This window comes from Phacochoerus africanus, chromosome 15 (genome assembly GCF_016906955.1).
Source record: "Phacochoerus africanus isolate WHEZ1 chromosome 15, ROS_Pafr_v1, whole genome shotgun sequence".
NCBI lineage: Eukaryota > Metazoa > Chordata > Mammalia > Artiodactyla > Suidae > Phacochoerus > Phacochoerus africanus.
The window spans coordinates 118,011,144-118,035,562 of NC_062558.1; the positions used below are offsets into that span (position 1 = coordinate 118,011,144).

At 41.2% G+C, this 24,419-nt stretch overlaps 1 protein-coding gene across 3 annotated transcripts in view; it reads right to left on the bottom strand.

The window, feature by feature from the left end:
- The window catches only part of SORCS1 (sortilin related VPS10 domain containing receptor 1), a 333,563-nt gene that overhangs the window by 177,845 nt on the left and 131,299 nt on the right, over window positions 1-24,419 (bottom strand). For all 3 annotated transcript variants that reach the window (XM_047761867.1, XM_047761868.1, XM_047761869.1), the window contains one exon: window positions 12,971-13,129. In XM_047761867.1, coding sequence (XP_047617823.1) covers window positions 12,971-13,126 — 156 coding nt within the window. In that variant the 5' untranslated portion in view covers window positions 13,127-13,129. The remainder of the gene's footprint in view (window positions 1-12,970; window positions 13,130-24,419) is intronic.

Genomic DNA, 24,419 nt, shown 5'->3' on the forward strand with positions numbered 1-24,419 from the left:
ATTTATTTTTGACATCTCTCACATTGGCTTGTTTTCTTGCTGTCTTCCTGTGTCTGCTAGAAGAAAAGTACAAATAAAGACATACATAATTGCAAAGGATGGATTCCATGGGTTGGTTTGACGATGAACTTTTATCCAATTGTACAATGATCTCCAGTGCCATCTTCAGGAGGTCTGTAGAACTGCAAGTTGGCTGAGGAGCACAGGCTCCAAGGGAGAATAAGGAGGAAGACACAGGGGAACAAATAAAATAGCTTGGGGTGGTCGAGAATGAGATTTACTGACTGTGCTCAGGATCCCTCATCTACACCAGAATAAGAGGAGCTTAAAGAAGTGCGGTATGAAAGGAGCTGTTTTCAACTTTCATTTTCCATCCTCTTACATTTTGGTTCAATCCTCAGGAGAGCAGCATCTATCTCTGAAGAAAAATTCAACTTCTCTCTGTTGATGCAAAGGCTTGCAAGCATCACCATCCCTGGAAAGTCTTCTCAGTAGTTCTAAATCAGATCAACAAAGCCCCTCACTTTAGATGGTTGGGTACACATTAAGAGTTTTCTTTTGCAGCTAGAAAATCAGTGCTAGGACACAACTGGGTAGAAGGCAGAAGCGATATAGCATGTTTATCTTTGGTTGATGGGACTGGATGCTTTCACTACAAGGCTCCCCATGGGGCCATTCCCAGCAGGAGGCAGGTCCCCGGGTCTTCTCCACATGGGCTCCTGCAGAGGCTTCTGTGTTGGAGGAACACTTCCTGTGGTTGGCTCTTTTCAAGGTTGCCTGGTCCCTCCTCTCTGCTTCTGTGCCCTTAACATTTTAGAGGTAGGAGGCTTGCAAATTGCCCTTCTTGAAACAGCTGACAGAAAACCCTGCCAGTGCTGGTGGATTTGCTTCATCCTAATGCTGCCTTGGGGAATGGCCTGGGTACAAAGCACTGTCTACCTCACTGATTCACCACTGCTCACTCTGTTACTGCATTCTTTTCAAAAAGAAAGAGATGGTTCCTTGAGGACTTCAGATAAATTTCTAATGTCAGGCCTGAGGCATTGCAAATATCAAGCTCTTTCCCCCACCAGCCTCAATAAGGAAGAATGAGAATCAGGAGTTCCCATCGTGATGCAGCAGAGATGAATCTGACTCGTAACCATGAGGTTGCAGGTTCGATCCCTGGCCTCCCTCAGTGGGTTAAGGATCCAGCGTTGCCATGAGCTGTGGTGTAGGTCACAGATGTGGCTCAGATCCCACATTGCTGTGGCCATGGCACAAGCCAGCAGCTGCAGCTCCACTCGACCCCTAGCCTGGGAGCCTCCAAATGCCATGAGTGCAGCCCTTAAGAAGAAAAAAAAAAAAAAGTAAGAGAATCAGTCCAGAAAATTCCAGGGTCTGCAGAGATATGATTTAATGTGCTGGTTGCAAAGCACAGAGGGTCAGGACTCACTCTTAGGAAAACACATCATGAGGCACCTGAAACTTCACCAAGTGCTGACAGAGTCGTCTCCTTGGCTGGTGGGCACAGGGGCAGATAGAGACCTATGACGACCATCCCAGCCCAGCTCTCCCACCCTCAATAGATGTAAGTTCCTCAAAGGAAAAGCCAGCTTCTCAGATGCCATCATATGCCATGTACAGTAATGTCCTGTATTTTGTCCACAGTGCTATGGTGGCTGATATAAAAGAGGAGAAGTTGGGAATCTGCCAAAGCTTTCAAGGTGGGATTAGAAGCACAGTTGAAACATCTTAATATTAAGATGTGAAGAGTGCCAGGGCATGTGGGTCAGTCTGAGCAAATAAACTGAGCTGCAAAGATGAGAGTGGTATCTTTGTTCTTCTTTTGTCAACTGCAAGAGACCTGGTTTGGTGGGAATGCATAACAAAAAGTCAAGTGGGAGCAGAGGCTGTAAACAGAGCCTGGGAGGAGGTTGATGGATGCCACTGAACCGTAACTTGTGGGAAGCTCCTGTAGACTGGACCCAAAAGACAAGGTCAAAAGACAAGGGCACCAAGGCTGAGCATTCAGGCTTGGCTGATAAAGAGTGAGCAGGAATGATGACATGTTACCGGCTCCATCAATCTCTCCCGAAGCTGGATTTATCAAATCTGTCACTGGTCATTCCCTTGCTGTCACTGAAGTCTGTCACACACCCCACAGTTGTGTTTGGCACTTGGAGGCAGGCTTGGGGGATCAAACATATGTAACTGGGGCTGGCTGGGATGGAAGGGTCAATACGTGACTGTGGGCCAGTTCAATTTATGGACACTTCCTGTGTACCCAGGTTTGGATGTATTTAGGAACATTTTTAAATGGAATCTTAGCTTTCAGATTTCTATAACAGAGATGTGGAAATAAGTGTAAGGTAAACAAAATAATGAGAAACTAAGATAGGGGTCTATATCACAAATCCCTCAATATCTCGACACTGATGAAAAAAAAAAAACAGTAAGTAGCCTTCAATAACCATGTAATCACGCCATTATTTAAATGCATAGATGATGACGCTCAGCAGTTCTGAAAGACAAAAATAAGCAGGAGGAGAAAATTGTCACTTGGAACATAATTGGAACTGTGCCTCTGTAAGATGGATCCATTAGCCGTGTGAAGATGGAACGGGGGAGAAAGAACAATCAGTTAGAAGGTAACTAAAAAAGGAGAGGGAAGAGATGGGTGTCCAGATGAATCAGGGCCCCTGGCTGTGGGAAGGAGGAAAGGAAATAACAATGATGATGATAATAATAATAATAATAATAATAATATAATATCCAAAAAACTTAGAAAAGAAAAGCATCTGACCAGAAGTAGAGTACAAGAGGGTCACTTTTTTTTTTTTAACTTAAGTATAGTCGATTTACACTGCTGTATTAGTCTCAGGTACACAGGGAAGTGATAATAAAAAAAAAGATACATATTTTTTTCCATTATAGGTTATTATAAGATATTGAATATATTCAATACAAGATACTGAATATACTTCCCTGTGCTATACAGTAAGTCCTTGTTGTTTCTTTATATACAGTAGTGTGTTTCTGTTAATCCCATATTCCTAATTTATCCCTCCCTTTGCTTTCCCCTTTGGTAACCATAAGTTTGTTTTCTATGTCTGTGAGTCTGTTTCTGCTCTGTAAACAAGCTACTTTGTATTATTTTTTTCATTTCCACAAATAAATTATGTCAGAGTATTTGTCTTTCTCTGACTCAGTTCACTGAGTATGATAATCTTGAGGTCCATTTATGTTGCTACAAATGGCATTATTTCATTTTTTATGACTGAATAGTATTCTATTCTGCTTCTCTCTCTCTCTCTCTCTCTCTCTCTCTCTGTGTGTGTGTGTGTGTGTGTGTGTGTGTGTGTGTGTGTGTGTGTGTGTGTATACACCACATCTTTATCCATTCATCTACTGATGGACATTTATGTTGCATCCATGTCTTGGCTACAGTAAATAGTGCTGCTATGAACACAGGGGTTCACACATTTTTTTCCAATTAGAGTTTTCATATTTTCCAGATATATGCCCAGAAATGTGATTCCTGGATCACACAATAGCTCCACATTTAGTTTTTTAAGGAATCTCCATACTGTTTTCCATAGTAGCTGCACCAATTTACAGACACGGTCACTTTTGAAAGCTCCAGACCTTCTGCCTGGGCAGAGGGAGATTTTACAAACAGACCCCTGGACTGGAGCGGGTGCAAGGTTGGTGGAGATGTGCAAGGGTCACAGTGTTGTGTTACAAGCCAGTCTGATGAATCACGAGGGTCTGCCAGCTGCCTGGAAGTCAGGGCCAAATCCCCTCTTGCGTGTAGGTCCCTTCCTCTCCCTTTCTCTGCTGTGTGATCTTCAAACAACTCGCTCTCTGCTGTGAAACTCTGCTCTTGAAATGGGTACTACTGCATCTGTCATAGGGAATACGTCTCATGGTAGGTTGGACAGGGAGAAGATGGTTAAATAAAAATAGGAAAAAGATTGGCAATTAAAGGAAAGAAAAAAATTATCACAATGGCTTTTCTAGGAAGGTAAATGTGGTTCAGCAAGGATGGAGTGAGAAGAAAGTCACAGTGGGTTAGACCCCTAGGGAATTTTCTTGACTTCTTAGACCATGAGAATCCCCAAATGCTAAGTAGGCATAATGATATATCTAATCTTTACTATAAGAATAAAATTGCATAATCAATGTGAAAAGCTTGGCAGAATACTTGCTGCGGAGTAAAGGGTCAATACTAGTTCTCATTCTCTCCTTTTTCCGCTGATTACTGTCTCCAGCCTTAGCTGTCCACAGCCCCTGGGAAAGGGAGGATCTTAGGGAGAAGCAGTTGTGATTGCTTTCTTCTTCCAGACTTTCAGGAACCCAGGAAGGACCCTGGACAGCGCTTTCATGTCTTGGAGATGAATACTGCTTAACAGCGCCTTTCCTGGAGTAGCTGAGGCTGTTTGGCTTTGCACCACAAGTCTTCTTGTCCTGGGGCATTTTCTCATCATGTCTGCAGTTAGAGCAGCCAGGCAGGCAATGGAACTAAGCAAGACAGGTGAGTGACAGCCTTGGAGACCTGAGTTTGTTACTTTCATCTGATAATATTTTATATTAAGAGTACAGCTCAGTAAAGGGACCTGGTCATTCTAGGAGGTTGCTTACTTCTGGTTTCCTCTTGCCAGCTATGATATCCTGGCCAGGCCTATAGATCTCTTAGAATCCTGAATGTGCTTCCCATTTGTAATTTGTACTTACAATAGCCTATTTTACTGAAAGGAGGAAGTAGGACCAGAAAACATCTAAAGGAAAAAAAATTTTTTTCTTATGGCCACACCTGCAGCATATGGAAGTTCCGAGGGTTGGGGGTCAAATCAGAGCTGCAGCCTATGTCAAAGCCACAGCAACACCAGATCCAAGCCGCATCTTTAACCTACACTGCAGCTTGTGGCAATGTCGGGTCTTTAACCTATGGAGCAAGGTCAGGGATAGAACCTACATCCTCAGGAACATGATCTTGGGTTCTTAACCAGCTGAGTCATAACAGGAACTCCCTAATATGAAACCCACAGAGTCAACAGTGTTTTCAGAGTGCCATAAATTGGTTCTTGCCTGCTCCATTCATTCTGGTTCAATGGTACCTTTTAGTGATTGACAAAGAAGACATTCATAACATATGTCCATGTACAAGCCCAAGTCTTCCTCCTCCCTAAACCACTCCCCTCCTTGGCAAGACTTTTGGTTACAACCACTCTTGACAAGGAAGAATACAGGAACATTTCAGCACTACTAGATTTCTAGAGGGCCATCCTTAGAGACAGGTCTTTTCTGGATATCCCTGGAGCTCACTGAAGAAAGAGATCCAGGCCCTCCTAGGGCATCAAATGTTCTTCAAACTTTCCCAGACCAATGCCTGGATTAGGAGGCAGCTTAATCCATTCTAGACAAGTGTTGGTGGGTAGAATGGATCAAAAGAGCTGGATTAAAAAAATTGCACAAGTAAAAATATAATTTATTTCAAAGTCCAAATAGCTTGTGTCCAAGTAGCACAACTGTCTCTTCCCAAACTTTTATTCCAATCATTTCTTTGTTTCTCCTTATTTCACTTCTGTTTCTTCTTATTCTTACACCCCCTTTCATTCCAAGTTGGGAACAGGTAGATCCAGCTGTTTCAGGTAGCAATCACAAAATAATGATACAACCTGGTTAAACAAGTTATCTAAGGTGAACAGAGACCTTCCTTGTTTGCATATGATGGCATTTCAGCTTGAGAATTTGTTTTATAAACAAGCACTGGGGGTGACATTTAGCAAGCTCCCTGGTTTCCACTCTAATTGCCATTTTTGTACTTGGATACTTAAATTATTTACATATTCATGAGATTAGAAATCAGCTGTGACATTGGGAAATTTCAGCACATGGAAAGCTTGCCAAACCAGCATGGTATATAATGTTTCACATATTTCTTATAAATCACAGAGTGCCTCTTCACTAATGCAGTGCCTTGGGAAACATGATGGCACTGGGTAGATATCAGTTTCCTAAGTGTTTGTGCTTGTACAGAAATCATTTGAATATCCCCAGGGGTTGAATTTGAAAGATCCATTTGTCTTTTATTTCAATCTTACCCTTTTGACACGAAGGGAGTGGTAGGTCTATACAAAAACAGAGTTACTGTGAAGCCAAATACTTTAATATTTAATGGCTTACTTTTATTATAATCAATAATATTTTCTGAGTACCATAAATTGGTTCTCGCTTGCTCCATTCATTCTGGTTCGGTGGTACCTTTTAGTGACTGACTAAGAGAATATCAACATGGACAAAAGCATCTATGACTTCAGGTACCTGAAAGACCCTGCATTATTATTAAAGCAGCCTTGTGTCTAAATTCAGTTAAACCACACCAGGTGTCCCTCTCTCAGGTCTTTGAATAAAACACTGGCGAGCATCCATGTGATGCCAGCTACATGCCAGGCTCTATGTTGAGTATTTTATGTACTATATCACAGCATCCTCAAACACTCCTGTGAGCCAGGTACTGTGACTACTTCCACTTCAGAGTTGGAGAAACTTTAAAAGTTAAGTGACCTGCAGAATGTCACATGGCTCTTTGCAGGGCCTGGCAGAGTAAAGAACTGATGTTCCTACCCCACTTTCTGTGTTGTCCATTGTTGGTGAGAAACCAATTGGAACAAGTTCTTGAAAATGCTCTTCTTTTATCCAATAGTCATCATTTCTCAGGGAATTCCTGGCTTCCGAAGCAACCCTGAAAAGCAATAGCCCTCTCTTAGGGCCCAGTCAAGAAAAATAGGAAAGATGAAAAAGAAATAAGTGTGTCTTCTTTTTTGTTTTTAATAAATGGATATGAAACTGTTTAAATAAAATTGCAACACTGGTAGAAAGAAAGGAGGGAGAAAACAAAATTATTTTTTTATTTAAAAATATGTATTTTCAGGGAAGTTACTAAAATTTTGTTGTATGCTCTCAAGCGCACTGGCAGTATAGTTTTCCTTTCCTATAAATATTTGAATTTAACTCAAACTCATCCCTCGTTTATACAGAGAATACTGCTGTTAATAGTTAGGGCTTCAGCTCTTTGTGAAAGGATCTCCTTATCAAAACACATTCTCCTTTAAAGCCGTGTTTTTGGTTGTAATGCATGTCTTACACACATTTTCCAAAATATTGAAGGTGTGGCCACTGTGTGAGCCTTAGGATTTTTTTCATTAACAGTGACACTTTGGAATATAGATGAGAGCAGAGATGGTACAAGCCCCCACATGATATTACTTGACTGCTGACTCACAGAACCCTGGAATAAGTGAGGCAATATAAACTCATGAATATTCTAGCACTGATATAAAATGAAGGGTGAGCTGTCCTAAGGCTTTTGTCCTCCTTCCATAGAACTGATCACTCATTTGGGTGCATGTTTAAAATTCACAAAACAATTGAATGTCTCCTGAAATAAAAAACTGGCAGGGAGATCCATGAACAGGAGAAAAACAAAGATGATGGGAAAGACAGAGAAATAAGAAAAAAAGTTATTTGGGGCCTCATACAAAGTAGCAGGTGAGGCTGACTTGTCTTGCACAGCTTTCTGTTTTAAAATTTTGAACTAGTATAAACACTTCATAGGAAAATAGCATATTTCAAACAAAGCAGCATTACTTATCTAGAGACATTCTCAGAGTCTGGTGACACTGGAGGAGCCATCCTTGGTGGCAAGAACAGCAGGCTGAAGACCTCCTCCAGCCCACCCCTCCCCACCTCACCTTCCTTAATGAACACCTGCTCTCCAGTCTCCCACAGCTCAGACCCAGCCACTCTGTTCCGCTACATACATGCTTGCTTGTTTTTGTAGGAACTGAGTTCATGGCCTAGAAGGACTTGGGTATCCGCAGGGTAGGGGAAGAAGAACACTGAAAAGGATGGAGAAAAGTGGTGCCTCCTGCTCAAGGTCAGGGGCAGAGGCAGCAGGTGCATCTGCAGAGCTATCTGAGAAAGAGGCTTTGCTAGAGCAAGGGGGTCTCTCCTCCCAAACTCCTGGGCCATCTGAGTCTTGAGAGCATTCACGGGGCATCACAACACTGCAGACTCTCCCCTGTACCGTCTGCTCTGGTGCAACCCCACAGAGAGGCCACAAGCCCAGCACCCCACGATGGTTGGCAGAACTGAGGTATATGCCTATTCTTATGCTTTTCTCCTGTTTTTTTTTTTTTCTTCTTGCAGTCACATCTGCGTTTTGTTTTCTCTCATTTCAAATGTTTCCCAACACAACATGTTTAGTGAGGTGTTTAAGACAGACTGAGAGATGCCGTTGGAGGCAATGTTTTATAGCACAGTTTGTACACTAGTTTATTGCCAAATTAAAATAAAGATGTAATCTGGCAGACTCAGCCTGCTGCTAAGCCTTCCTTGGGTGGTTTCCTGTGCTGAGGCAACAAAGTGGGGGAAAAGACAAGGAAGGAAAAGACGTGTTCTCTCTCTGTTCTCCTGGCTGCACAGTTTCCAAATGCCAAGAAACAAAGGAACGAGGAGAATGTTCGGTTTGCCTACTGCTTAATTACAGAAATAACAAATAAGGAAATAAAGGAAAGTGATCTGTTTGTGTTCCCATATTAAATACCGTGCAATTCTTCATGGCATCCACAGTGATTCACTGCCGTTTTGTGAGAAGTTTAAAAGGTGTGACTGTATGTGATAGGTAGCCCTCTGCCCAATTGACATGGACTTTGCATAATGTCTACAACGCTTATTTTTCCGGAAATTCTGGGGCTTTTCAAAGTCACATCTTCACAAGACCCTTCAGAGGCCAAGGAGTCTATCACCTGTACCTATACCAAGGAAGTCCCCTGACAGGGCTTCATAAGAAGTCAGGGGACTTCCCGTCATGGCTCAGGGGTAACAAACCTGACTAGGATCCACAAGGATGCTAGTTCAATTCCCTGGCTTCACTCAGTGGGTTAAGGATCTGGCATTGCTGTGGGTGTGGTGCAGGTCAGCAGCTGCAGCTCCATTTCGACCCCCAGCCTGTGAACTTCCATATGCTGTGGATGCAACCTTTAAAAAAGAAAAAAAAAAGAAAAAAAAAAAGAAGTCAGGCTACTTCTTTTAGGGCTTTAAAGGGGAAGAGGTTCCAAAGCTTTTCTCTTTGGTCACTCAAGTGGTGGCTGGAGAGTCACATGCTTATTCAACAAACTTTTACCTCTTGGCAACCACCTAAGTATTAAATATCACAGGTAGATGTCTTTCTCTAATAAAAAAAAAAGGCTAAAACATCAAAATATCCTGATTTTATGAATTTCAAGGGCCTTTGGCCATACACATTTCTCCCTGATTAAAAGCTGTGAAAGAAAGAAAGAAAGAAAGAAAGAAAAAGAAAGAAAGAAAGAAAGAAAGAAAGAAAGAAAGAAAGAAAGAAAGAAAGAAAGAAAGAAAGAAAGAAAGAAAGAAAGAGAAAGAAAGAAAGAAAGAAAGGAAGGAAGGAAGGAAGGAAGGAAGGAAGGAAGGAAGGAAGGAGGAAGGGAGGGAAGAAAGAAAAACAAACACTGGCTGCCTATGGAATTGATGGCCAGTAAAAGCCTATCTGGCAAGAAAGGACAATCTGCTCAATCAAACTCTTTGAGTCCCTTAAAATGCTCACATCAAAAAGCCTCCACTGAGAGTTCAGACGCTCAAGATGAAACGCGGCCGGAGCAGAACAGCACAGCCCATATGGGCTCCTTCCTGTAAGCCAGAGATCCAGACTCTATTCTTGGGGCCATCCCAACGTCTCCTTCACTGATGGAGAGACGATGCAATGGCAGGGAAATAGAGGGAAAGAAAGGTGGCTGTGTACTCAAAGGAGGGAGTGTATGCCTCAGAAGATGGATGGCAAACAAGGTAACAGAGAGGAGGGGGCTGCCCCCAGGTGAGCTCTGAAGAAGCTGCCATATGGGCCAACCTGATACCGTCTATCAGATAGCACCTGCTGCCTGAGAACTCTGTTCACCGCCGGCTAGTGGAAGACAGCATCGGCAGAGTGAAATCCTAGCACCAATGCTACTGGCTTAGCTTGGGAGTTCTGTAGCAGCAGCACAGAAATATTGATGAGCAATCCTTACATGAAAGAATAAATGTCCCCATTTCCAAAAGTCATTGGCCTGCCAGCACCAGCACCGGGCCCTCCTTGGCACCCACAGCTGCATCTCATCAGAGTTAAAAGCTCTGTGACTTGTAGATGACTGCCAGCTATTATTTCCTTATCACTGATCCACTTGAGTGGCCACAGACCCTTCCCACTTGACTTTCAGCCAACACCACCAGCTAATGGCTCCTCTGATGCCCGCAGCCCACTTCCTCCCCTCTAAGGCCCCACTCTCCATTCTGTGGTTCAAGCCTGACACATGGAACCTTTCTCCAACCCCTACTCATATTTGCAGATTATCCTCAATCCCCACCCCACCTCCCTGGGATAATTTTTCCTTCATCCTTTTCTGGAGAAACAGAGAACTGAGTAGAAAGGCTGACTTCTGTCCCTTGGCTAATCTCCAGGTATCACCATCAATTTAGTAGAGAACCCTACTAGATCTCATATAAGGTTTTGGTCACCTTAGACATGTGATACCAATGAGTGGTTTTCCCCCTTGGGAAAATTTATTAATGCCTCCGATTTTAGTTTTGTTAGTGACACAGAGAGCAAAGATTGTGAAGATATTTACCTCTAAAATGAAAGAATTCATTTGGTCAATGGTCACAAAAGACAATTTTTGGTCCAGACCAGGACTACAGTGATCTCACCATAACTGGTCTTCTTGGTTTTGGCCTCATTTCCACAGTTCATCCTAATGTTGCTACCAGATAAATCTTTGTAATCTATAGCTCTGAATACACAATCCCATTGGCCAAAATGTACAAAAGGCTCCTAACTGGGATAAGAAACATTATTTTGCCTAAGAGTCAAATCATTCCCCCAAAACACAAGATTAGGTTCCAAGAGTACATGCATGTATAATGAACTTCCCCAGATTTCAGTTTCAGGCAAAGAGACACATTTACAATCCTGTAAATGCAGGTTTTCTAACTTTACAGTTTTATAGTATTGTTTATAACATTCCTCTTGTGTAAAATACCCCACCCCCTAGCAGAAATATGACATATTCATTAAAGTTCAGGTGAAATCATTTTATAAGATCACCATCTCCTAAAGTTTGGGCTGCCAATTTCATATAATCCATAAAATATGTGAATGAGGGTTCTATCTGCCTTTTTGGTTCCTCTTAGACTAGTGATGAACTCATGTGTATTTATCTTTTTCCCCTATTGGATTAAATACTCCTTGATATAGTTATTTTACACAGCAGTGCACCATACTGAGCACATAAACCAGACACAGTGTCTTAAGATTTGCTTCTTTGGTTTTTTTCAGTCTCATCAGAAGTGCACCTGATATTGTAATTATCCACATAAACACATTTTAAGGCAAAGAAAGCCAATACCAAGTACATTCCTGTCCATGGCCGAGTGGAGCCGTAACCGCCACATGCCCACATGTCCTGACTCTTGCAGGGCAAGCCACTCTGCCACAGTGCTCAGGAGTCGTTGTGTGAGTGCTGGCACGTGAAGGGTTATATGTTTGGGTATCTCCTCTGATATGCTAACAAAGATGCATAGTTTTCACTTAGCTAGGTAAATCTGGCCTTCACTGTGCCTCTGGCATCAGGGGGAAAATTAACCAACTGTCAAATAAAATACAAAAACCTAGTGGATTAAATGACTAATACTCTGTGTCCCGATCAGCTTAGTTTTGCCTCTGGTAACTGCACCATCCTGGACAAGATGCACTGTGGCTTGACTCCAGGAATGAAATTGTACATTCTGCTGAAAGGGTAGCCAGGCTGCTCAAGAGGAAAAAAATACTTAATTGTAAATCTTTTCTATTTTTAGGCTAATGTGCATTTTATTTGGCAGGAAGGGCAGCATGAATAAAACTCCAATCCTAAGAATTTTAATTTGCTTCCTCAAATATGTTCGTGTCAGTAGAGAGCTTGGAAAGTTGCTTCTACCCTTCCCCTCCCTTCAGGAAGAACCCCCGCACATCCATGCCAGCCCAGATAGATAAAACCCTAGAATACCCTCCTCCCTCAGGTAAGTCAAATATATGGAATTTCTAACAAAATTCCTCCAAAGAGAATTCTCATAATGACCTCACTGAACCACGCATTTCACAAAGAGCATTCCAATATTTTACCTATTTTCCTTTTGGCTTTTATGGCCAGAGTCCCTCCCACATTTGCCTAGGTATATTTTATTTCTTCTAATTATAATTAGATTGCTTTTGCTGTTTCTAGACTTAGATTCTACCTGAAACTGTAAGTTCTTTAAAAGCAGGAGCTCTATGTACTTTGTAGTGGAGCTACGGTAGAAGAGTGTAGAATGTATTTGATAGCATGTATCCCATAAAATATATACATATGTCATACACACACACACACACACACACACTAGCATAACCTCATTCAATGTTTTTGTTAAAAGTAGACCTATCCTTCAGCACCCAGCTAACAAGTGAAGAAAAGTGCTGAGATTACAAGGTTCTGAATAATGTTATCTATGTACATTAGTATTGCTCCTCTGGCCATTTCTCTTTCTATTTTAACAAATCACTGGTTAATGCTCTTAACCTTTACAGGGTCACCCTTCCCTTAAAGGATCTGAGAAAGCTATGGCTCCTTTATCCCCAAAACACTGTCTTAAATGCCATCAGGGTTTCTTGATGGCCTGAAACTTTCAGAATGAGAACTGCCACTCCAGGGTCTAGCTTTCCCTTTGTCTGTTGTTTTGGATATTTACATAGCTCAAGCAAGCAGCCTGAGACCACACTACTGCCCATCACCCTGCTGGCACAGAGCTCAGGCTACTGCATAGGACAAACTCGACTACAGAGAAGAAAGGCAGAGATGACTAAGGGGCTGTCTTTCTCAGGACAGCTATGCACCACTCTCTCAAACAAAGTAATCCTGCTCACCTTTTGGTCCTGGCTGTACGCCAGAATCCAGTCCTCTTGCTTGGGGTGGAAAAGTAAACTCTGGATGTAAAAGTTCAGCCGGTACTTTTGATAGGTGGCCCCTTCGTCTGAGCTGATGAGTAAACTGCTCTCAATCTCCGGGTCTGTGAGCAACATAATCTGTGGCAGAGAATTGTTTGGGAAAGAAAACAACAGAAAAGTTAAGTTTGCAAATTTATGAAGCTTACAGATAACCTAAGTTTTTGACAAGGGAGGGGAAATGAGGGGTCAAAGAACACTCATCCAAAAAAGGACCTTGGCTCTGTCAGGTTTGCTCTCCTACCTTGGACCAAAGCCATGAAACTGTTTATACCAAGAAAGGAAGGAGCCAGGACAGGCAGAGGTAATAAAGACGTGCAATTTCTTCCCTTCTCTAGGGATCCTTGTTTCTTTTCCAAAGTAATTCGCTTAATTGGAAATACTTCCCACTGCTCCCCTAACCTCAACCCTCCTTCCAAGAGGGCCTTGTCTAGTCTCCATTTGAGGGGAATGAAAGAACCAGACTTGTTAGGGTGAGAAGGGGAAGGAAACAGACAGAAGATGGAGTTGATCAGTTTTTCTCTCCTGCCACAAACCCTCTTGTTCACATCAACCGTATCCATGTCATCCTGCCTTCAGCCTGATTTTCTGAGTCTAGAGTCAAGGGTTGGGTGTTGAGAAGCCTTCCCTGGGGCACTGAAAAACGACTCCTTTACCACCTGCTCACCTACTACATAGTTTACTTATTTATTTTATTCACTGTCTATATTCTCTCTCTAGAACATAAACTCCATGAGAAAGGTGGTCTTTGACATTTCTCTATTTTTCTCCTCCACAGGTGTATTTTCAACAGCTAGAATGAAGGCCAGCGTATATTATATACTCAACAAGTATTTGTCAAATGAATGAATTCAAGGAATTCATTAAAGGAATGAATAGAAAGAGTTTTTCAGAGCAGTCACATGGATCTAGAAAGATGCCCAGGACAGTGTGAGCAGATGTGACAGAACGGAAGTTCCTTGAAAGAGGGGTTGGAGGCCCCTCTCCAGCTTTAGCCTACTGACAAGAGAAGTATGCTATACCCGTGTAAGAACTCACTGCTCCAGAGGCTTGGTGATCTCTTGCTGGGATGGTTAATCTTGGCCAGAGCAGTGTGAACAGTCCACAATAGGAGCGAGACAGAGGAGCAGCCTGGAAAATTGCTTTTGATTCTCTCATTTTAGGCCTCTAGGAATGTGTGAGAAAGCACTTCATTACCAAGTCTCTGCAGGTTGCCTTTCACACAGGCAAAGTGCACACCTAATGCCTCCAGACAGGTGGCCTTAATGCTACCCATTGACTTCTTCCCCATCTACTGATTAATTGGCACTTTCTGAGTTTGGTTCAGAGAAGCATGAAAGATGTGTTTAACGTGTGGCTGTATGAAGAGAAATCATTGCAGCCCAGGCTTTAAAGATTACCAGCCAAGGATGTAGCAGTTCCCAGAGAGAGAGTTCGGGGAAAAAAGAAAAAAAAAAAAAACTAGAGCAATGTCAGAAAAGAGCAGGGTGCTAGGAAACACACAGGGATTTCTCAAGCATTTGGAGGCAATCATAGAAAAACCTCAAGATAGTTAGCATCATCTTCCAAAGTGGTGTCCTGCCTCTGCAAATGGCACATGAGGATCACACACCAGACACGCTCATCCTGAACTGTGTTTGTGTTATCCAGGATGAATTTAAGGTTCCTGGCTGTTCTTGCAATCTTCCCTTCTTGAAGAGGAGAAAGGGAGGTGGTGGAGCGAGCAGAAAACGCTGTGGCTGTCAGCCCCACCCCAAACAAGATGGAGAGCACACACAAAATTGCAGACTAATTGCCTCTCATCGCAATGTTCCAGTGAAGCCATTGTCCATCAGCCATAAATTCTAACAAAGTTATAGGTTTCTCTGTCTTGCAAGCACCAAGCAGTCAGTGTTCGCTTCTTGGATGTCTGACACAGAACCATTAGGTAATCTGCTAATACAAACTTGTGTGGCTTCGTTAAAGTCCATTGTATGCATTAAGCAAGGACAATCAGATGGCTCCTAAATTCACAAGGATATTTCCAAGTGATTTCATATTTACTGGCACATAAAAGCTGTCATTTTCCACATAACAAATAAGTCATCAAATGATCATATTGCTTTGTGTCTCCAATCACAATTAACAATAATACATAACAACCTTTTTGCACTATTGCCAAAAGTAATTTCCATGATAATATGAAGAGGCTCAATTTTATGGAGCATCTACTGTCTCAGGCACGGTGATTTCCAGTTCCTCTCTGATTTTCCATTTCCCTGTAAACCAGAATATGTTTTACTCTTTTCCCACAAGTGTGGGTCTCATCACCTGCTTCTCCTAGCAGATTGCTTCATCAAAATAAAAACCCTGGGCCCACAGAATATCCTCAAATCAAGTTGATTTTTATTTATCATTATTTAAAGTATTTCTGATACTCCTTTATGCTCTAAAGGAGACTATAGGAGATATTTTACATCCAAAGTACTACTGGATGGAGGAGGAAGAATAATGCAAATATTTTCAAACATATGGAGATTTGAATATTGAATAAATAAAACTCCTAGTTTCCTTGGTTTTTCTTCTGGATTCTAAAAATATGTCGACCAAAATCTCACCACCTCTACGCAGCCTTCACCTAAAACCTTCTATTTACGGATTTGACACTTTGGAAATTATGGACGATGTCTGGCATTACTTATCAATCCCTTTTGAATTTACAACCTAACCCCTATAAACAATGTGATTCTGCCTTACCCTGATTTATCTAATCTGTTTATGGAAAAAGCATTTAGATTATTTCAGGGCTAGGTCTCTGGAAACTCCCCCTGTAAGATTTATACATATATCAGTACTACGCAAACCTTCCAGTGGTTCTTCTCTCAAATCTCTGCTCCAACCCACTCAAAATAAACCAGTCAGTCTGGATCCATTTTTGTTTAGCCATTTTTTAACTGCAAAAACAACCTTGCAAAACTGCCAGCAGAATTCAGAATAAAAGAGAAATAAACTGCTTATGACCCTATCCTTTCAACAAGTTAAAGCATGTTTGTGCTCCCTTCTACTCCTTTATCCAGTTACATAAATACCATGGATTGAGCTTTTAATCCTTTTTTTTCCATTTAATATCATGGTCTATATCCTTTTCCACCTGAACCTTAAACATGCAAATGCACACACACACATTAATATACACTTCTGCATACAATGTATTTCAATTACTTCATCACAACTTTCAACAATTAAGTTGCAATTGGTACAGTGGTTGAACCACAGTAATACTTAATGAACTATTATTAACTGAATTGGTAGAATCTCTATTTCAGTCTTTAATTTACTAAATGTAAATTCTTTAGTAATTGTATTTCAAATGGGTTAATGTTTGTTCTGCCATTTTATAGATTATCAAAGGCAAATATGTTAATATGCAGAGAATTTAAGACGTAAATAGAAACTGTTTAACCCATTTGAGAAAAAAGATATAATGTAAATATTAAGTATGACCCAATCTTTAAAGTCCTATTTTCTCAAGGAGGTATTCTACTAGGAAATACTGTCAAAACAGTAACTTCAAATACTCAAAAAATAATAAATTACATTCTTTAAATATATTCAGTGATCCCTGTTTTGCTGGTTTCCACTGGCTTTCTACCTTCTTTCGGCTGTTCATGTGACTTTGAATAAATAGTGATTTGCTGTATTTAATCCTCTGCATCCTGGAATATGATCTGAATGACAGAACTCTAAAAAGCCTTGATAAAAGACATGACTCCAAACTTTGCAGGATTCCTGAAGGGAGCTCTCTAAAAAGAGAACTTATCTGCCTAGCATAAAGTTCTGTCCATAGTAAGTCCCTACGTCTTCATAAATGAACAAATGAATGAGTCCTTCCTGCCCCTGCCTTCTGCTAAATGCAGTTCATGGATCCCTGTGACTTTGGGAATTGAGTCCTCTTAAATCCCTGCTGTTCTGCTTGGAAGTAAGGAGGGTAAAGACAATGAGAAGAGTCTGTCTTTAACAGGAAAGTAACTATTCTCTGTTCAGGTCAGCCCATGAGATCACAACTTGTTTACTTATGCCTTGCAGGGTGTGCAAATCCTGCAATGACCACATCTACAGATGAATTGTTTTCCATAGAAAGTCAATAACAGCGACACTAGTTCCCACCACCTGACTCCAAGCAATCATTCATCACCCACCTGGAGAGAAGGACAAAACCCTAGTTCCTTTTCCTAAAGGTGACAAATGAACATGAAATGGAATTTATAGATTTCAAATACATCTCCCTTTTTTTGGTATTAGTCCTTCTGAAAGCTCGGCGTCGTCAAAAATTAAATGCGTCTCTGCTCTCTTTGGCTCCAGATTCAACATGTGGCTACATGATGTAATTCTACAAAAGGTTGCATGGCAGATTTCTGCTCTTTCCACCTGTCAACTCAGGACATTTCTCCTAAAGGAATGTCCTTAATGTTTAATTTTCCAGATTCTTTTCCTAATTGTGTTGTTCTTGGAATTCCTGTTTAGACAGGGTAGAGTTATACAAGTCAGCTTCACCACCTCGAAGCATATACCTTTTCCTCCAATTTCTCTACTCCTAAAGCAAAGGGTATTTATTTTGTGTGTTGTTCATTGTTTGCTTGCTCATTTGTCTATTCCTTGTCATTCACACACTGGAATCAAGAAGAGCTCAAGTGTTGAGGATACCTTTCTCTTACTTTTGCTCAAGGCTCAATGCAGATCCAGATACCCTTATCACAGGTGCATAATTTTCATAATGATAATGACAGTGACAAGTAACAATAGCAATAGCAGCCATTTATCTAGCCACTTTATTCAAAGAAAAATCTATCTATAAATAGTATAAGAGGCTACTTGCAAACCTCTGGCTCCAAAATAAAAAACAAACTGGGCAAAATGTAATCAGAGCAAGTAAATAACTGGCTGACCAGTGTGGATAGAAAAGCTGCCTGTTCCCAGTGTTAGCTGAGTGTTTATCCTTCCCAGATGAGATGACGGTGAAAGCAGTAAGTGCTTATCAATCAGCAACTGTTTGGAGGACAGTGTTAGGGAAAGTTACATGGCACCCGAGAATGACCCATGGAAAGGAAATCACTCAAGTACACATAACAGTGAGAAAAGGAGGGGAAGATGATTAAAAAGAAAAAGACTCCATCAGGTAAACAATGACAGGAGAGAGTCTATAGAAAGATGAACCACTCACTCATCCTAAGACCCACTCACCCCCTCCTCCAAACTCAGTGAGGTTCACTTAACACATCCCCCATGTTCATTAGCACAAAGTACGGTCATTTGGTACCAGGGAGACCAAGAGAATGTCTGAGCGATAGACTATCTCCTTGTGGCCTGAAAACTGATTCCGTGAAATTGTAGGGAAATTTTTGCATTGTATTCTCTAGTTTTTTTTTTTTTTTTTTTGATCCTTACTCACAGCATGCGTAAGTTCCTGGGCCAGGAATCAAATCCTATGTCACAGTCTGTGGAAAAGCCAGATCCTTAACCCACTGTGCCCAGTCTAGGAGACATGCCAGAGACAAGCCAGATTAGCAACCTACTGACCACAGGGAAAACTCCTCTAAACTATTTTTTTTAAATGAGGGCTCAAAGTCTGAATTTTCCAGGGGAAAATAGAGTTTTTAAAAGTATATCAAGCAATTTCAGTCCTTCACACTTCTCTACATAGCCTTGTCAGAAGACCTGACCCATTACTTGTTATGGAACAAGGATGATAATTCATTCAGTACTCTTTCTGCCAAACCTTGTAGGGTACACAGAAGAGCAAGGTTCACCAGGAATGACAACGTATGGCTTATACTCCCTAGAAGACAATTCAAGAAAGAAAGTTTATGGAAGACAGCTTCTGATTTCTCTTGGGACTACTGAACACAACCCTCTCCCTTGAAATAACCTAGAGAATTTCAAACTAATTAACACCATATCCCTGTGAGACGCTATTCCCTATACGCATGAGGTGAACTGATCTGCAGGGCTGAGCTTGGGCCTCCTGAACCACACACTTGTTTTCCACAAGAGCCATGACTAATTCCTAAACACAACCCTCATCAATGCTGTCGTGGATGTGTGCCTTTTCTCACAAAAGAGAAATAAGGTGATGAGTTCCTGCTGTGGCATGATGGGTAAAGGGTTCAGTATTGCCTCCAGCTATGCATAGGCTGCAGCTGTGGTTCAGATGTGCTCTGGCCTGTGAACATCCAAATGCTGTAGGTGCAATCAAAAAAGAAAAAAAAAGGAAGAAAGAGAAACCAAAAGAAGGTGAATTTTGTGAATCCTATTCAAGGCATGAGAAGAAGGAGAAACAAACTATAAATACATACCATAATCACAGTATCCCACGGGGCCTAACTCCAAAGACGGGTTTGAGTTTCATTTCTATCAAACTTCTTTGTGCCATTTTGAAGAGCTCATGGCTCACTTCACCTTTCTTTGAGCCTCAGTTTCATCACTGAAGGTGGTGATATTATTACGGAGGTGACATTTACTGAGCATCTGCTGGGTACCAGTCACTGTACTAAACCTTTAAAATGTATTACCTCATTAAATCATTAAAATACTTCAGATAGATATCATGACCATTTGACTGATGAGGAAAGGAGGCTCTGAGGAATGGGATGATTTGCTCAAGGTCATACCGCTAATCAGTAGGAACGCAATCTATGGGATATGCTGTATAAGTTTTCCTGAAAATCAAACAAGATCATCTTGTGAAAGCAAGGTTGAGTTTTGGGGGAATGCTATTCTTTTTACTTCACAAAGAATGTCACAGTACTGCATGTTCTGATAAAATGTGATGGTTGAGTTCTAAAAACGCAAGAGATAAACCTTGTATTACAAATATCTCATAAAAATATATTGCCTAGACAGGAAATAGGTGTGTGTGTTGGGGAGGCAAGCAATAAGAGACTAGGCACTAGATAATGGAAATTCAATAACAAGATGATTCAGTAACAAGATATTCTTGAAGAAATAAAAATTTAGGAGGGGACTTTTAAGTATAAATCTATGGAAGCAAAATACCTAGCTCTGTGGGTTAACACTCAGATTTTTCACAATGGCCCCTGGCCTCTTTTTCCTTATTCTTCTAGCATCTCTCCTCCATAAAACTGGTTTTATGCTTTATCATAAGTATGGGTGAGGAAAAAAATGATAGAAATGGTCAAAAAGCTCTGACCTAATGATATTACAGGTAGGCAAATAAGCATTCAACTATAAGCTTGTTCTCAAAAATGTTCATGCTAAAAACCAATAAGAATCAGTACAGTGTAACTGTTTTTCCCATAAACAGATTCTGCGTCTAGGTGGCATTTAAAAAAACAAAACTCATTTTGCTGGAAAAATTGCAATTATCACACTAAGTGGATAGGTGGGAATACGGAATACTCATTAATGCATAGCATTGCGTCTTCTTGTTTTAAAAAGTGGTATTTTAAAGGAAAAGAATGATGTACAAATTTGAGAGACATTTTTATTTTTGCAGTCACTATGGAAACTGATTAAATACCTTGAGAATATTTGAGCCGCCTTAAAAAAATGCCCTTATTATCCACAGTCTCTACTCAAACCCAATCAGAATACACTTCCATGGTCTTTACATGTCCCAGAGTAACTTCTCTCCTAAATCCCCAAAGATCTATAAATGCCAAAAGGTTACATCACATTAAAATGTTAGCTGCTATCAGAGGGAGCTGTGATGCTGGGAGAAACGGACATTCATCTTCTTTGCTCCTGGGAAACTTTACAAGAAATGATGTTCATTTAATGATAAGAAATCTCTTTATTCCACTAGAAATGATAAAAGAGAAGAAATGAAGTGAAGGAGCAAGCAAGAGAAGCAATCAGTATATTTTAACACTGATTTAGGTGAGAGACACACTTTTTTGGGTAAAATTTCTACCTTGTGCATTCAATTTTAGAGTTTGAATAAATGTCAAGTTGAAAGTCTGGAGAATGAAAAGAAGAGCCTATGGACATGAATCTATCTGAAAATGAGTGAACAGAATGGACCCACCTTCTTCATCCTTTGCTCTACTTGTATCATCATCTTGAGGAATATGTTTCAATTTTACTTCTATTAATGCTTCATGGTAAACGGATAAATATACCAGGGTGTGCTGGGGAAGATTAATGAAGTCTCAGCCACATGAGAACTTGCTAATGTATTTTGCTATTAAAGCTTTCCTGAGAAGCTGATGGAGACCACTGGGGGTTTCTCAACAGGATCTGCAGATTAGTGAAGTAAGAATCTCCCCAGATTCTCTGCAGAGCTCTCAGGAAGATGGGGACTGAGGAGGGATCACCCAGGAAGAAGGGCCTCCAGTTAACAAGGAGATCTAGTTCATGTACAATTTTTTCTTCGTTCCTTAATTATTTAATGACAGACACTGCTCATTGCAAGCTTCTTTGAGAGGCAGAACAGGGCGAGTGTGCTTCATCAAGCTGCCCCTGAGCACAATTACATTCTGCTGCTGCTTCTCCTTGCTCCCTTCTTCTTTCCCTTCTGTCAGGGCTGGCGACACAGTAGTGCAATGTTTCCACATTTCTTTCCCCATGATTGCATCTCCTCAGCATTTCTATATTTTGGGCTAATTCCATCTCAAAGTAACTCATCCCAGAAGCAGCAGAACTCATCCAGTATATTAAGAGAAAAGGACCTCTGTTCTGCTTCCTTATTGCTGTGCAACAAATTACGTCAGAAGAGTGGCTTAAGACAACCATTTATTTTGCTTTTGGTTTGGTGGGTCAGAAACTCCAAAAGTGCTCAGCTGGACAGTTAGTCTCAAACCCACATGACGTCAGATGTGGTGGCGGAAACCACAGGTTACACGTCCAAGATGGTTTCTTCACTCTTGTGTTGGTCTTGGCCTATTTCTCTCTACATTGTATCCCATCCTCCACATAGTATTCCAGTTGAATGTTACATGTTATTACAGTGTCATGGTTACTGGATTTCTTTTCTTTTCTTTTTTTTTTTTTTTGTCTTTTTAGGGCCGCACCAGTGGAACATAGAGGTTCCCAGGCCAGAGGTCCAAATGTCCTACGAGGCCAGGGATCGAACCCGAAACCTCATGGTTCCTAGTTGGATTTGTTTTCGCTGGGCCACAATGGGAACTCTGTTACTAGATTTCTTAATTGGTGGCTGGATTCTTCCAGTGTGAATGCCCCAAGGAACTCCAGTGGAAGCTGCAAGGTTTCTTATGACCTGTTCTCAGATATCCATTTTGCCCCATTCTACTGAACAAACATATCACTGATTTCAATTTAGATTTAAAAGGAGGAGAAAGGTAGACTCTACCATTCAAGAGAGAAAGGACATAATAACCACACCCACAGAAGGATGGTAAGAATAGATGTCAGCCAATGGTGGAATAGAAGGACTGGAGCTCAACTTCTCTCCTAAAAACAACAAAGTTCACAACTAAAAGCTGAGCAATTTCCACCCAAATGGACTGGAAACCTTAAAAAAGATACCCTACTCCAGAAGACAAAGAGGAGGCCACATCAAGAGGTAGGAGGGGCGATTTCATGATATAAACAACCCCATACCTCCTGGGTGGGAAGCTCCACAGACTGAAAACTAACTGGTTCACAGAGACTCACCTACAGGAGTGAGAGTTCTGAGCCCCGCATCAAACCCTCAAGTGCGGGGATCTGGCACTGGGAGAAAGAGCCCTTGGAGCATCTGGCATTGAAGGCTAGTGGGGCTTGTACACAGGACTGGGGGAAATGGAGACCCCATTCTTAAAAGGTGCACACGGACTTTCACATGTGCACTGGATCCCAGGGCAGAGCGAGGTCTCCATGGGAATCTGGGTCAAACCTGACTGCAGTTCCTGGAAGACATCCTGGGAAAACAGGGGTGAATGTGACTTGTTGTGAGGGAGGGACATTGAAAGCAAAGCTCTTGGGAATATTCAGCAGCAGTGCCTTTCTCTGGAGGTGGCCATTTTGGGAAAATCTGGCCCCACCAGTCAGTCAGTGCTGAGAAGCCCTAGGGCAAACAACAATCCAGGTGGGATCACAGCCTGCCCCTCAGTAAACAGGCTACCTAAAGAGCTTCAGGCACACAACTGCCTCTAATCCCATCCAGAGACTAAGCCCCACCCACCAGAGGGATTAGAATCAGCCCATCCCATCATGAAGCCTACAGCAAGCCCCCATACCGACTTCAGCCACAAGGGGGGCAGACACCAGAAGTAAGAGAGGCTACAACTCTATTATCTGTAAAAAGGTCACCACACCAAAAACCTATAAAAATGAAAAGACAGAGAACTATAACTCAGATGAGGGAGAAAGGAAAAGCCCCAGAAAAACAGCTAAGCCATGAGGAGATTCTTAGCCTCCAGGAGAAAGACTTTAGACTGTTGATGCTGAAGATGATGCAAGACATTGGAAATAAACTGGAGGCAAAGATGGATAACTTACAGGAAACACTGACCAAAGAGATACAAGATATAAAACTTAAATAAGAAAAGATGCAAAATACAATAACTGAAATAAAAAATTCACTAGAAGCAGCTAACAGCAGAATACAGGAGGCAGAAGAACGAATAAGTGAGGTGGAGGACAGATTAGTGGAAATTACAGATGCAGAACAGAAAAGAGAAAAAAGATTGAAAACAAATGAAGAGAGTCTCAGAGAACTCTGGGACAATGTTAAACGCACCAACATCTGTATTATAGGGGTGCCAGAAGGACGAGAGAGAGAAGGGGACAGAAAAAATATTCCAAGAGATAATAGCTGAAAACTTCCCTAACATGGGAAAGGAACCACTCACTCAAATCCAGGAGGCATGACGAGTACCATATAAAATAAACCCCAGGAGGAATACACCAAGACACATATTAATCAAACTAACCAAAATTAAAGACACAGAGAAAATCTTGAAAGCAGCTAGGGAAAAGAAACAAGTAACATACAAGGGAACCCCAATAAGGTTATCAGCAGATTTTTCTGATGAAAGGAAAAAACCTCCAACCAAGATTACTCTACCCAGGAAGGCTCTCATTCAGATTTGAAGAAGAAATCAAAAGCTTCACAGATAAGCAAAAGTTGAGAGAATTCAGCAATACTAAAACAGCCTTACAACAAATACTAAAGGAACTTCTCTAGGCAGAAAAGAAAAGACAGCAACAGGAAACAAAAATGCCACACATGACAAGGCTCACCAGTAAAGGTATCTATACAGTAAAGATATGAAATCATCCATGCACAATTATACCACCAAAATCAGAAATCATGAGAAGAGGTGAGTACAAATGCAGGACACTGGAGATGAACTTGCAATTAAGAGAATAACAACTTAAAACAATCTCGTATACATATAGACTCATATCAAAACTTCAGAAGAACTGCAAA